Below are 14,331 nucleotides of genomic sequence, written 5' to 3' on the forward strand. Positions count from 1 at the left end.
TTTTAACAACCCATTTTGTATTAGTCAAATTTGAACCTATTTTTAGTTAACGTCCATCTGACTTGCGCTACTGAAATGAAAACACCTTTTAATACCACCTTAATTCAGACAATTGGTACATTTGTCATGAAAAAAATATATATATGCTAATCATCATACAATAAAAGACAGCTAGTTCAAAATTTTTGGCATTATCTGTTCTTTTGGATTATATAAGACACTGCTCTCTCATTACTTCAGTTCTATGTATTATCCTCCATGGAAAAAATAAAATCATAATCAGTATTACATAAATACCTTGTATTTACTTCCTGATGGTCTCTGAACATTTTAGCTATAAGTTTTCCACAAATAACATCTGCTCGTTTCACCAATGCTCTGATTAATTCCTCACAGCGCACTTCAAACATTCCTAATCGAATAGCCTGCAATATTATTAAGTTTAATTAACATGAAAATAAATGAGCGCCACAATTTTTCCTTTCTCATATTTATGTGCGATGTTACAATTTTTTAATATGATGGGGATGGGTGGTGGGTTTATAATACTAATTTGTATTTTACAAATATCTTTGGGTAAATCTTCTTGGAAAGTTTATTATCTTGGACACCAATACTATTTCAAGACAGTAATAGATATAACAACTTTGGAGAATTGAGCTATTGCTAAATAGTGTGGGATTTAAGTGTGATATTTAAAAGTGGACATCCTTGTTTTATACCAGATCTTAGTGGAAAAGTTTTCAGTTTTTCACCATTGAGAATGTTAGCGGAGGAGCAAAACAAGTGGGAAGGGCACAAGGGACTATGGTGATGGTACACGGGTGAATTAGTGGTGGGAATTTCATGGGTACTATAAATGAGAAAGCATACATTGTAAAAAAAAAAGATGTAAAAATATGTAAAAAATAAATTTGTATTAAAACAAAAGAACGTTAGCTGAAGGTCTGTCATACAGGGCCTTTATTACATTGATGTATATAGTCCATCTACCCCCCCACCCCCTTTTTAAAGTATTTTTTATCATAAATGGATGTTAAATCTTATCAAATGCTTTCTCTGCATCTATTGATATGGTAATATTTCTGTCTTTCCTTTTGTTGATGTGGTGAATCATATTGATTGAATTTCAGATATTGAACTGTCCCAGTGTCCCACTTGGTCATGGTTCAGGATTTCTTTAATGCATTGTTGAATTTGGTTTGCTAAGATTTTGCTAAGGATATTTGCATTTATGTTCATTAGGGAGACTGGCCTGTAGTTTTCATTTTTTTTTTTGTGGTGCCTTGGTCTGGTTTTTTTATTTGAGTCATGCTGGCTTCATAAAAGGTTTGGAAGTATTCCTTTTTCAATTTTTTTTTTGTAGGAGTTTGAGATGGATTGGCATTAATTCATCTTTGAAGGTTTAGTAGAACTTACAAGTTAAACAATCTGGTCCTGGACTTTGGGGGGAGGGGAGAATTTTGATTACTATTTCAAATTCCTTACTTGTAATTGGTCTGTTCAGGTTTTCTATTTCTTTTCCAGATGACTGTATATTTCTAAGAATTTGCCTATTTCTTCAAGTTATTCAACTTGCTAGCACACAAATTGTTACAATAATCTCTTAAGATCTTATTTCTGAGATAGTTGTAACTTCTTTCATTTCTGATCTTATTTATCTGAGTTATCTTCCTTTTTTTCTTAGTGAGCCTCGCTAAGTGTTTTTACCAACTTTTGATTTCATTAATGCTTTATCTTCTTGATCTCCTTTTCATTTATTCTACTCTGATTTTTACTATTTTCTTCCTTCAATTGTCTTTGTTGTTCATATTTTTCTAGTTCCTGCAGATGATAAATAAGGCTATTTGAACTCTTTCTTGATGTGGGCCTGTATTGCTATATACTTCCTTCTTTGTACTGCTTTCATTATGCCCCTTAAGTTCTGGAAGGTTGTGTCCTCATTGTCCTGATTTCTCTTTGATTTACTCATTAACCAAATTTAGTCATCCAGTAGTATATTATTCAGTCCCCATATATTAGAGGTTTTTCCTGCTTTTGGTGGTTGATTTCCAGTTTGATAATTAAAGATATTTGGTATGATTTCAACCTTCATGAATACGTTCACTTGTCTATAACCCAATGTGGTTAGTCTTAGAGAATCTCCTGAGTACACTTGAGAAAAATGTGTTTTCATTGTCTGTTTTCAGATATGATATAATTGCCTTATATATTTTGATGCTTCTTCATTGATGCACATCTGTTGATGACGGTTATATCTTCCTGATATATTGTTTCCTAAATTATATGTGTTCAACCCTATCTCTTTTTACCTTTTTTAGCTAAAAATCTATTTTTACCCTATATTAGTACGGCTGTCCCTGCCCTCCTTTGGGTCCCATTTGGTTGTAGGATTATTTTCCAACCCTTTATTCTAAGCCTAACTTTCTCTTTGGAGCTTAGAGGCTTTTCCTGGAAACAGCAGAAAGTTGGATTCTGTTTTCTAATCCAACTAGGCGCACTCTGCCTCATAATTGGTAAATTCAGTCTGTTTACATTTAGAGTGATTATTGATAAAGAAAACTGTTTTACTTCCACTTTGTCCTTGATTTTATGTTTCTGTCTATTTCCTTGTTTAGTTATTTGTGGATATTCTTCTCCAAAGGAAGAAATTTTAAATTACCAGTCTCCTATTAAACAGAAGTAATCACATTTTGGTATAACTATCATATTTTTCAAAGAGTTTACAAACACCAAAATAAAAGCATAAGTTTTTTGGAATTCTGAGTGGTCAAATTTCATAAAGAACTTAAAAGTCAGGGTTGTCATACTAGACTTTCTATGAGCACAAAAACTATCTGTTTTGTCTTTCTCCATATTTCCATGGCTTAGCTTGTGTGAGAGGTTCAATAAATATTTCTTCTGTTGATAGTAGTGGTCCAATTCTTTCACTATATGTTCTAAAAACATATCCAATAAAAGTGAGAAAACGTTATTAAGTACAGACAACAGACACACAAAATGAATCATTTACCTTTATAGATGTGTACTGTATTTCCTCTATTAGTTTTTGGTACTTGCAAATTTCTTTTATTATTTTCTCATAACTCTGATTTTCTGCAAGGAAAGCATCAACATCTTGCTCAGCTTTCCTGGTGATCAAAAAATCATACTTGTCATAGAGTCTGAGGTGCTCCTTAGGTGCCAGACTCTCTCTCATAGTCACTTCCTTAACCTTTTGTTTGTGAGCATCGACAATTTCACTCAGAATTATAGGTTTCAAGTTGATTGGATTAGACTTACTTTCCTAAATGGAGAAAAAGCAGTATTACTTAGTCAAAACACCTTCAGTTAAGGTAACCATGTCATTTATGTTTGTAAAAGTACTAGTGTCAACATGTTGTCATTTTTTTTTTTATTCACAAGCTCCTTCCCCAGTAACTAATTTTATATAGGCTGCATATTTATCACACCATTCTTGCTTTTATTCTGTGTCAGTGCTATTTTAGGCTTTGTCATTATTTTGTATAATTTGGTATTTTTTTTTTTTGGTCTTCAAATGCTTAAAATTTTTTCTATAGAATATTTCAGCTGACGAGAAAGCTCTCAGGGATGCTCTACTATCTGATAATAAGTCTATGTTCAGGTTTTGTATAATTTTTTTCTTTTGTTTTTGTTTTGTTTCTTAGCTGTGCTTTGTTTTTCTACTGTATGAAAGAACAATTATTTAAAATTATACTCAAAGTAAGAGTAAGATTAGAAAAACAGAAAACTGAACATTTTGTTCATTGCATATATTCTCAGTACAGGGTAGCTCTTGCATTACACATTATTAAAAAAAATACAAAAACAAGCTAGTTCAGTGTCCTATCATCATACTCTTTGATCACAGTACCTTTTCACCTTCAGGAAGAATCTGTCTAAAACAAAGAAATATTGTTTGCTCATCCACTGACCTTTGATCTTTGATTCTATGAAAACCAACTAACGCAGACGAAAATGCCTAGCTGCAAAATACACATTCTGTGTAACTTTTAGAGATTAGCTGGCAGGAAAGGACCAAAAAAAAAAAAAAAACCAATTTTAAATAAGCAAACAAGTATCAACAGCTTGTCTCCTTTTCTTTTCAAATAAAAGGACAATTAAATGTGCCTATGTGGTTTATTATCTTGAACCAAATTTCACAAAATATGTAGCTCTAGCTATGGACTAAAAAAAGGACATGTAACTGTAACAAACAAAAATCATTGTCTACAAGAGACATTTTACAGCACTTAAATTGATAACAAATGATTCCTTAAAAAATAAGGTCATTTGTTCAGCTATTCAGGGTTCCTTTGCCTGCTATGCCCACTAGTGTGCATTTCATAAATTTACGCTGCGTAGTAGAGCTAGATACTTAATGACACCATCAAGGAAACCTACCATCACCTCTTCACTCATAGGTTCAGTAGCACTGTGGTATCATCTTTTTTGAAAAAAAAAAAAAATCTTTAGGATAAAACAATCTATATTATGTATTGCATTTAAAGTGAAATTATTGGGTCTCCTGTGAATCTCACTAATACTCATTATGGATTATTTCTTAAAGTTATTAAGCCTGTTTAACTTCTAAAACACAGCTTTCTTAAAACTATATTAGAAAGTATGATTTTTGCTCTAAACTTTTTTTTTTTTTTGTAGGACCCTTGCCAGTGGCCGGGGAACGAACCAGTGCTGCAGAGGCTGTGGGCAGCCTCGCAGTCCAGCGCTCAACTGCTGCGCCACCAGGGGAGGCCCTTTGCTCTGAATTCTAATACGTTCCTAACAAGAGATAAAAGATATCTTGCATGAGGATACAAAATCAACACGCAAAAGTCAGTAGCCTTCCTATACACAAACAATAAATCTGAAGAAGAAGAAATCAAAAAAACCATCCCTTTTGTTATTGAAACAAAAAAAATCAAATATTTGGGAATAAATCTAACAAAAGAGATAAAGGACCTATACAAAGAAAACTATAAAACACTGTTAAAAGAAATAGAAGAAGACACAAAGAAATGGAGAGACATCCCCTGCTCGTGGATTGGAAGAATAAACATTATTAAAATGGCCATCCTTCCAAAAGCAATATACAGATTCAATGCTATTCCAATCAAAATTTCAATGTCATTCTTCAAAAAAATAGAACAATTATTGATGAAATTCATATGGAATCACAAAAAACCCCGAATAGCCAAAGCTCTCCTGAAAAAAAAAGAAGGGAATGGAGGCATTACACTCCCAGACTTCAAACTATACTACAAAGCCATAATCATCAAAACTGCATGGTATTGGAACAAGAACAGACATACAGACCAATGGAATCGAATAGAAAATCCAGAAATAAATCCACAGATTTATGGTCAACTAATCTTTGACAAAGGAGCAAAGAATATGCATTGGAGCAAAGAAAGTTTGTTCAATAAATGGTGCTGGGAAAACTGGGTCGCTACATGCAAAAGAATGAAGCTTGACCACTACCTCACACCATACACAAAAATCAACTCAAAATGGATTAAAGAACTAGACATAAGACCTGAAACCATAAAATATATAGAAGGAAATATAGGCGAAACACTACGTGATCTGCACATCAAAGACATCTTTACAGACACATCACCCAAAGCAGTGATAGTGAAGGCAAAGATAAACAGCTGGGACTACATCAAATTAAAGAGCTTCTGCACAGCAAAAGAGACAATAACAAAAACAAAGAGAAACCCCACCAACTGGGAGAACATTTTTGCACCCAACACTAATGATAAAGGACTGATCACAAAAATCTGCAAAGAGCTGATGAGACTCAGCAACAACAAAGAAAATAATCCAGTCAAAAAATGGGCAGAAGAGCTAAAAAGAAACTTCTCTGAAGAGGAAATGCAAATGGCCAACAGGCATATGAAAAAATGTTCAACATCACTTGCCACCAGGGAAATGCAAATCAAAACTACCATGAGATACCATCTTACACCAGTGAGAATGGCACATATTAAAAAAACTAGCAACAACAAATGCTGGCGAGGGTGTGGAGAAAAAGGAACTCTTCTGCACTGTTGGTGGGAGTGCAAACTGGTCCAACCACTGTGGAGAGCTGTGTGGAGATTTCTGGACCTACTAAACATAGAGCTTCCATATGATCCAGCAATTCCACTCCTAGGTATTTACCCAAAGGACACAGAAACATCAATTCCAAAGAACACCTGCACCCCTATGTTTATAGCAGCACTGTTTACAATAGCTAAGCTTTGGAAACAACCCAAATGCCCAAAAATAGATGACTGGATCAAGAAGATGTGGTACATATATACCATGGAATATTACTCAGCATTCAAAAAAGATAAACACATGCAATTTGCAGCAACATGGATGGCGCTGGAAGGGATCATGCTCAGCGAAATAAGCCAAAAAGAAAAAGAAAAATACCGGATGGTCTCACTCATAGCAGGAATCTAGAAAACTTAAATAAGGGACCAGGAAAATGAATAACTATAAGAAAGTGAAAATCAAAATCAACAAAAAACTATGAACCAGAGACACTTTTAGGGGGGCGGGAGGGGAGGGATTGGGGTCAGAATGGGGGGGCTGCAATTGTATGGGGAATATAACAATAAAATTTATTAAAAAAAAAAAAAAAAAAAAAGAATAATTCCAGTGGGCTAATTCATTAGGCTCTGTTGATATAGAAGAATGTTTGGGAAAGAGCAATGTGTAAAGCCCTGTACTATCCATTAATTTATTTTCTTTTCCAATAAGAGTTCTGGCAACTGTAAAAGTTGAAAACACTGAACATAGTGGGCTTTTAATAGACATTTGTTGAATGATGAATGAATGAATATTCCTGTAGCAACAGAATAGTTTGTTGAGTTCTGATTGTATTTTTAAAATAAATTTTCTAGCTATTAATCTGATTTTTAAAAGGATGATCAAACTATAAATCCTAACAATCTAAGAAAATTTAGTACAAGTTGATGTCATCATCAGATGCTTTTAAGAAATGCTAGCTATTGCATCCCTTTAGAAGGACAAAGAAACCATTAGACTGGGAATTTTCTATAATTGCTAATGAATGTTTGTGGCATACAAAGGGAAATGGAAATTTTTCAACTTGAAGATTAGCATGATTAATTTAGAAAACCAACCAGAGAAGCATTGAACACCCAAATGGATTTGTAGAATCTGAATTATTGTATAATTCTCAATTTAAATAGTGGTCTGAGGCAATGTGGCATGGAAATATGAGCATAGACAAGTTGATGACTCGGGTATCCTTACCTATGAGTTGGGGATAATAATATCTACTTTGCAGGTTGATTAAGAATTCAATATCAAAAAGTTAAAAATTTTAGAGCTTGTTATATCAGGCAGTGTGTTGGGTTTTAGGGGTCCCAGAATGAGTTAAAGAGTGATATGTCTGCATTCATGGAACTCCCATTCTAGGGGCAATACAGGGAGTACCAAAAAAAAAAAAAAAAAAAAAAAGATATCTTGCATGAGATAGTCCAAGTGTTCTACAGCATTATCAAATTAGATCATGAGAGGGTGATGTGCTTGGACTCAGTGCCTTAGTCCACTGCATCTTTGCATTCTGGGGGTGGGAATGTATTTTTGTTCCACCTTCAGTTTCTATCAAAAAATATGTAAGAAACAGCTGTATGAATTCTACTGTATGAATTCTACTTCTAAAGCTCTGCAAAAGACCATTGAGGTTGTGTTCAATTATCTTATTAAAGTACCCTCTACATCACTTGTTTCCAAACTGACTGGTTGGCAGAATCATCTAGGGATAATTTACCAGTACTTATTTCTGGACACTGATTTTTATCATTGAGTCAAGAATATCAACTTCCATTGTGAAGTTGCATTTCTTGGGATGAGAAATAGTGGTGGAAGAAAGTCTAGGATTTGTATTTTTTAAATGTCACCAGGTGATACATATTATTCAAAACTTTAATCCCAAGTGTTCCATGTAAGACCAATCTCTCAAAATGTGGTATCAGGGAAAATATCACTTTCCCCCTGAAATCTAAGTTAACCACTTAATCCTAATTAAAGTTTGTCATGTTTTCCTATTTTCTTTAGAAATCAAGAAGTTTAGTCATATTTGATAGAAAATAGCAACTATATACATTCAGATTATGAAAACTTTCTCCACTTCGAGCTTTGTCTAGTAATTCTTATGAACATTTTTTATTTGTCCATTTCATAAGCTACCCCAAATCATTCTTTAAAAAAGTCAGAGTACAGGGCCTTCCCTGGTGGCGCACCAGTTGAGCGCTGGGTTGTGAAGCTGCCCACAGCCTCTGCAGTGCCAGTTCAATCCCCGGCCACCGGTGAGGGTCCCACAAAAAAAAAAAAAAAAAAAAGGCAGAGTACAAATAGAAAAGGATGTAATGGAGGAACTGAAATTAAACAATGGACAAAATTAAGCAAGTTTCTTGAGTGATTCTATTTATGGCAATGGGAAGAATAGATATCCTGAAAACAACTCTAGTCCAAAACACATAAATGTACTGGGAAAAAATGCTAAATATAACTTTCATAATGCATAGCTAAGGAAGCAAAATAACAAGGAATGTCGAAGGGGTCAAACATGAGAGAAAGCATGGATTGAGAAGTATGTGTGTGTGAGAAGCTGCCCTGGAGGCTCCATTGATTCAAGTTCTAAGGTTCACTTTAATGAGTCTCCAGTAAGTGGGCAGGGAGACTAGCCATTAGGGAACAAAGCTTTAAGCTTGAGCAAGGTGGAAAGTCATAATTGATACTCCCACATACAGCTCAGAACAATGAATGGTGACAAAGTAATGTTTTCAGGACACAAAATTTCAGATTGCTGAAAGGAGACAGAACCTTTGGATAAAGGGGTGAAAGTAAAGAAATGGTCCAGTTTTGGCTTTTTTCCTCAATGGAAAAGAAAAAAGATCGTCGTAAGAATTTCTGATCACAAACCTTTTCTCATGCAGATTTCACATCGCCAATGCCATCCACGAAATCCTTGTAACTTAAAGAATTTTTACACATTTTCATTTCATAACTAGATGGTCCTGACTACTGTGGAAATGTAGTTCTGATGAGCTTTATTACTTGACCATAGTAGGGAAGATCTATGATTTCAGACAATATAATTTATAGAAAAAATTGTATGGAGATGGTAACCAGCTGGTTACATGTTTTACATGTTTAACCAGCTGGAAGAATGTTTTACAGAGCTGTGATGTAAAATGGAAAGCATGATGGAAGTCTACAACATGGTGAGCCATAGCAAAGGCATGAGTACTTGAGAGAGTGAGAGAGTACTGCTGCTTCTGACCTCATCACAGCTAGAATTCCTTCCCCAGTCTCCAGCTGAGTCCAAAAAGATGGATACATTGTACAAGAATCTAGCAGGAAAATCGTGTTTTTTAAATAAAACCCTTAAATCCAGGTTTAAGGTCAGGTATATGTTACAAAGCACCTGTTTATACATCTTCTACAAGTATTTGAATGACTCTCATCATGCAAAATCAACAGTCAAATTACTTGTAAGCAATGTTACTTACCCACTTGGAATACAATCTTGTCTCAACTCTTGGCACAAAACTGACAGCCTTAATCATGACGTCATAAACATTTAAAAAAATTTCTACATAGTCCTCAAACTCAGGCTCAAACTTGATGCTGTCATTATCAAGAATCAGTCTCAGGATGAAACCTGGATGTTCATAAGCTCTAACAGAGTCCTGCAAAAGAAAAAACAATTTTATCTATCCATCTATCTATCTATCTATCTATCTATCTATCTATCTATCTATCTACCTACCTACCTACCTACCTACCTACCTACCTGTCTATCTAAATGTGTGTATGTGTGTGTGTATGAATTGTGAGACTGACAGACTGATAGAGTAAACTGGTCTCAATTAGAACACCTGGTAATTCACCCTTCCTCTACTGGCCTGGAACATTAAATCAGGGAGGAGGTCTACTAAAAGGAGCAAGAATGATTCTTAAGTAGACATTTTGGTCTGGTAGCCACTAGGCCTATGGAACAACCACAGGGCCAGTGTCCTGAAAGAAGAGGATGTGCACAGCAGTGGGGTTCTGGAATCATGCCAGGAAGAGCCTAAGAAAAGAACATTCAGATTCCCAGGAAGCACTCCTACTATAACACTGTAACACAGGACCTTTTGTAGAAAGGAAAAGAATTCATTGTGGCAACTTTCTGCAGACATCGTGACCCAAATTTACCAGTAATGGAAATTTTCACTAAAGCTCACTAATGTGATAATAATGATATATCTAAAATATGAAGGTTAACAATAACTTTTTCTTTAATAGATAAGTGTGATAGATCTAAAGATAGATTTTTCTGTTCTCCCAATAGTGTAGCTATTTTATAACTTCCCTCTCTGAAGGAACTGAAAATAAATTAGTGAATATTGATGTGAGTGAAGCACACTTACTGAGGGTTGTGCGATTAAGTCTGTGAAATCTTGCATGGAGACCAAAACCAGGCTCTGCAGCTGTGAAGTCATGAGTGTAGCAGCACAGTTGAAAAAAGATTCCAATTTGGCACTGTTGTCGCCAGTTGGCAATTGCTTTTTTTTATTACCTTGGTAATAAATATTCTGCACTTCTGGAAACCACCTTGAAAGAACAAAAGTTATTTAAAAGTTAATACTTTTGGTGAATTATTCCTTTTACATTAAGCATTAACAGTAACTTCTGGACATGCAAAGGTCTTCATAGAATGGTATATTCCTAGGTGACATTATCCACTCTCTGAAACATAAGTGCTAGCATATTTCACTTTTCCTAGGAAAATAGTTTAATCACAGACAATAGAAATGACTCAACAAAGTGATACCATGAGAAAAATGTAACTCCTAGGAGTCCTGTTTTTGTTTTTTTTTTAATAAATGTAACATCTAACTTTATTGGATATTACAAAATACTCTGCAGATTCTGAAATGTTTTTCAAGCAATGGATTTGTTAGTTTAAATCTAAAATGCAAACAACTAATTAAACCAAGAGAGGTCTTATTTGGTTCAACCCATTGGGTTTTTTAGGCTATTTTATCTGTTTCACAATGACTTTAAAACAGATTTAAAAAAAAAAATCAATAAAGCCTGCCGTATTCTTTCCCCTGAAAGAATAACCGAAAACCAAGCTTCAAATATGTATCAATAGTATCCTTGTAATAAAAGGACAAGAAATGCATAAATAGATACAGATATATCACAATGTTAAAATGTGAGCTTCTCAGTTTACAAAGTCACTGTCCAATACTACAAAATTAAAGAATTTTGGTGCTTCATTTGTAGGAAATAATGGCTTTTTTAATGGATAGTCAATATAATGAGTTACCTAAACATTTCAAAAGACATCTAAGTTTTAAAATATATTTATTCATTTCATTAAGAAATATGTGTTTATTGTCTACTGTGTGCTGGGAAGAGTGTAATGGGAGATATAAAAAGACGTAACTCCATCCCTTCTCCCTTATAATAATGAAGGCAATGTGTCACAGCAGAAAACAGTTTTAAAGTCAGAAGCTAGATATGTACTTTTCCATTTAGGGAATGGAGAAGGGTTTTATAGTGAAGATGGCAATTTTACTGAAGAATAGATTGTAATGAAAAATTGAACACCCTGAGGAAAAAAATCTGAAATAGAAATAGGATAGTAAGAATGATAGGTGAGTGAGGTGGGGCTAATATATATGATGAGTTTATGGGCTACAATAGAGATAGCTGACTAGAAAAATAGAAATAAATGGAGGGAAGTCCATAAAGGCTTTTGCAGAACTTGGGAACTAAACACAACAACCTGGACAGCTTCAAGTTCGAAGATGAAACCATGGCAGATCCTTCTGCAGAGGACCATCACTATCAAAGTAATAGGTAAAAGGACAAACAGTGAACACTAAGTAGAAGGAGCAATACTGGATTAAGAAAGAGGACTGAGTACAACAACGATGTAAAATATATATAAAAGAAAAGAGGACTGAGAAGCTTCCAGGAATTCAGACAACATATGAGATAGAACTGGAGAAAAGACCAAAAAAAAAAAAAAACAACTTAAAAACCATTCACTGAGATGCATTGTCTCAGAAATATTTATATAAGACCCCCTATTACATAAAAACATCGGAGGTACAAAACATGACTCAGTACAGAAAAGTGCTTGTAGGCTATTTAGGTGCGGGGGTGAGGGCATATGTGTAAACACATATTATAAAAACTAGGTGTCAGAATAGAGTCAGAGGCATCCAGAAGAGATTACTTCTGATAAGATTTAAGACCCCATGGAAGAAGGGTAACTTGAGTAGGATATTGAAGGACAACATAGAGGCTTTCCCAGTAATAAGGTCTATCAAATATATTAAATACTGTGAGCCATACCTTATTATGATATTCAAAACATTCTTGTTTGTTTTAATTTACTAAACCACTAATTCAACCTGATAAAATTATGTATGAAAATATGACAATGCTAAGGATCACAAAGTTTAAGAGGAAAGCAATTGTTTCCACAGATGGAATCAAAAAAGAAGTGACTAATTTATTTTTAAAAAATCAGTAATTGGGGCCACACTGGTGGCTTAGATGTTAAGTAACTCTCGGCACTACCACTGCTATGCCCTAGGTTTGGTCCCTAGCCAGGGGGCTATACATATGTGGCGCAGCAGACCTCTCCTGTCTCACCACTGCTTCCTTAGCAGTGTATTTAAGTAAATCTGCCTGTTTTGCTTCTAGCTCTGTCTCTGGTGAATCCTCTCATCCCCTGCACTTTTGGCCTATACTCCAGTTCTTTCTACACACACACACGCACACACACATACACAAATAAATCAATAATCAATAATTGGTTAAAAGGGGGACTAAAGAGCCTTCAGATGTATCTTTTGGATAGCAGTGAGGTAGTTACAGATGAGTCTTAAAAGTCATGGCCTATTTAATTTAACAATACTTTTTTTAGAAGTAGGCCCAAGGTGAAAGTCTTTCCAGAACTAAGAATGGAAAAAGTAAGTTAGGTTACAGAAGATCTTAAAAGGCAAGTTAGGAAATAAATTACTTATTCCATCAACAAAAGGATATTATAAGACTCATGTGGCAGTGGTTTGTTTCCCATATGGGAAGTAAAAAGGGTCTGACCAGGATAGTAGCAATGGGAATTAACAGCAGGGAATACACATGGAATATGCTTCTGAGACATGATCAAGAACAATTAGTGGTCCTAAAATAAGTTTCAATATATGTTAAAAGATTAAAATCATACAAAATTGGAAATCAGTGATTCTAGGACAACACTAGAAATTCACAAATATGGAAACTGAAACAACACAGGCTGAAACAGCCAATGACTCAAAAAAAAAATCACAATGGAAACAGGAAAATAGTTGGTGATAAATGAAAATGCAAACACCATATACTAAAACTCACAGGATTGAGAAGAGCATTGATCAAAGGGAAATTTGTATCTGTGAACACCTACATTAAAAAAATAAAAATATTAAGTCAACAACAAACTTCCTCTAGAAACTGGGAAAAGGGTGAACTAAATTCAAAATGAGGAGAAACAAAAATGAAAAAACAAAGATTTGAGTGGAAGCAAACAAAACAAAGAAAATATAGAGAAAAATCAACAAAATCAAAACTTATTTAATTGAAAATATCCACAAGCTTGATATACCTATAGCTAACCTGGTGATAAAAAAGAGAGAGAGAAGACTCAAGTTGTTAAAGTTAGAAATAAAAAAAGAGGCTATTAGTACTGGTCTTAAGTAAGATTCTAAGGGAATATAATGAACAACTGTACACCAACAAATTAGAAAGCCTAGCCAATTTCCAGAAAGACACACACTTCCAAAACTGACTCAATAAGAAATAGAAAATATAAATAGATCTATAATTAGAGATAGTTAATAATTTAAAAAACAATTTCAAAGAAATTTAAAAAGCCAGGACCAAGGAATAGATTGGTCACTTCACTGGTGAGTTCTACCACAAGATTATTTATTTATTTTCTATTCCCCATACAATTGCAACCCCCTTATTTTGACCCCAATCCCTCCTTTCCCTGCCCCCCAACCCCCATAGTGTGTCTCTGGTTCATAGTTGTTTGTTGATTTTGATTTTTTTCTTTCTTATAGTTATTCTTTTTCCTGGTCCCTTATTTAGGTTTTCTAGATTCCTGCTTTACTAATCCTTCACAAACTCTCCCCAAGAGACAAAGGAACACTTCCTAATTCATTCTATGAGACCAATATTACTGTAATAATAAAACCAAAGATATTACAAGAAAAAGGAAACTACAGATATATATCTATTATAAACACAGATACAAAAATC

General features: G+C 34.3%; 1 protein-coding gene across 2 annotated transcripts in view; it reads right to left on the reverse strand.

Moving 5' to 3' along the window:
* Positions 1-14,331, reverse strand: part of DNAH7 (dynein axonemal heavy chain 7) — a 224,034-nt gene that overhangs the window by 165,951 nt on the left and 43,752 nt on the right. For both annotated transcript variants that reach the window (XM_037523738.1, XM_037523737.1), the window contains exons 11-14: positions 10,440-10,623; positions 9,537-9,716; positions 3,014-3,286; positions 298-425 (exon numbers count right to left, since the gene is read on the reverse strand). In XM_037523738.1, coding sequence (XP_037379635.1) covers positions 298-425; positions 3,014-3,286; positions 9,537-9,716; positions 10,440-10,623 — 765 coding nt within the window. The remainder of the gene's footprint in view (positions 1-297; positions 426-3,013; positions 3,287-9,536; positions 9,717-10,439; positions 10,624-14,331) is intronic.

This window comes from Talpa occidentalis, unplaced genomic scaffold, assembly GCF_014898055.3.
Source record: "Talpa occidentalis isolate TD23 unplaced genomic scaffold, MPIMG_talOcc4v2.1 talOcc4.3, whole genome shotgun sequence".
NCBI lineage: Eukaryota > Metazoa > Chordata > Mammalia > Eulipotyphla > Talpidae > Talpa > Talpa occidentalis.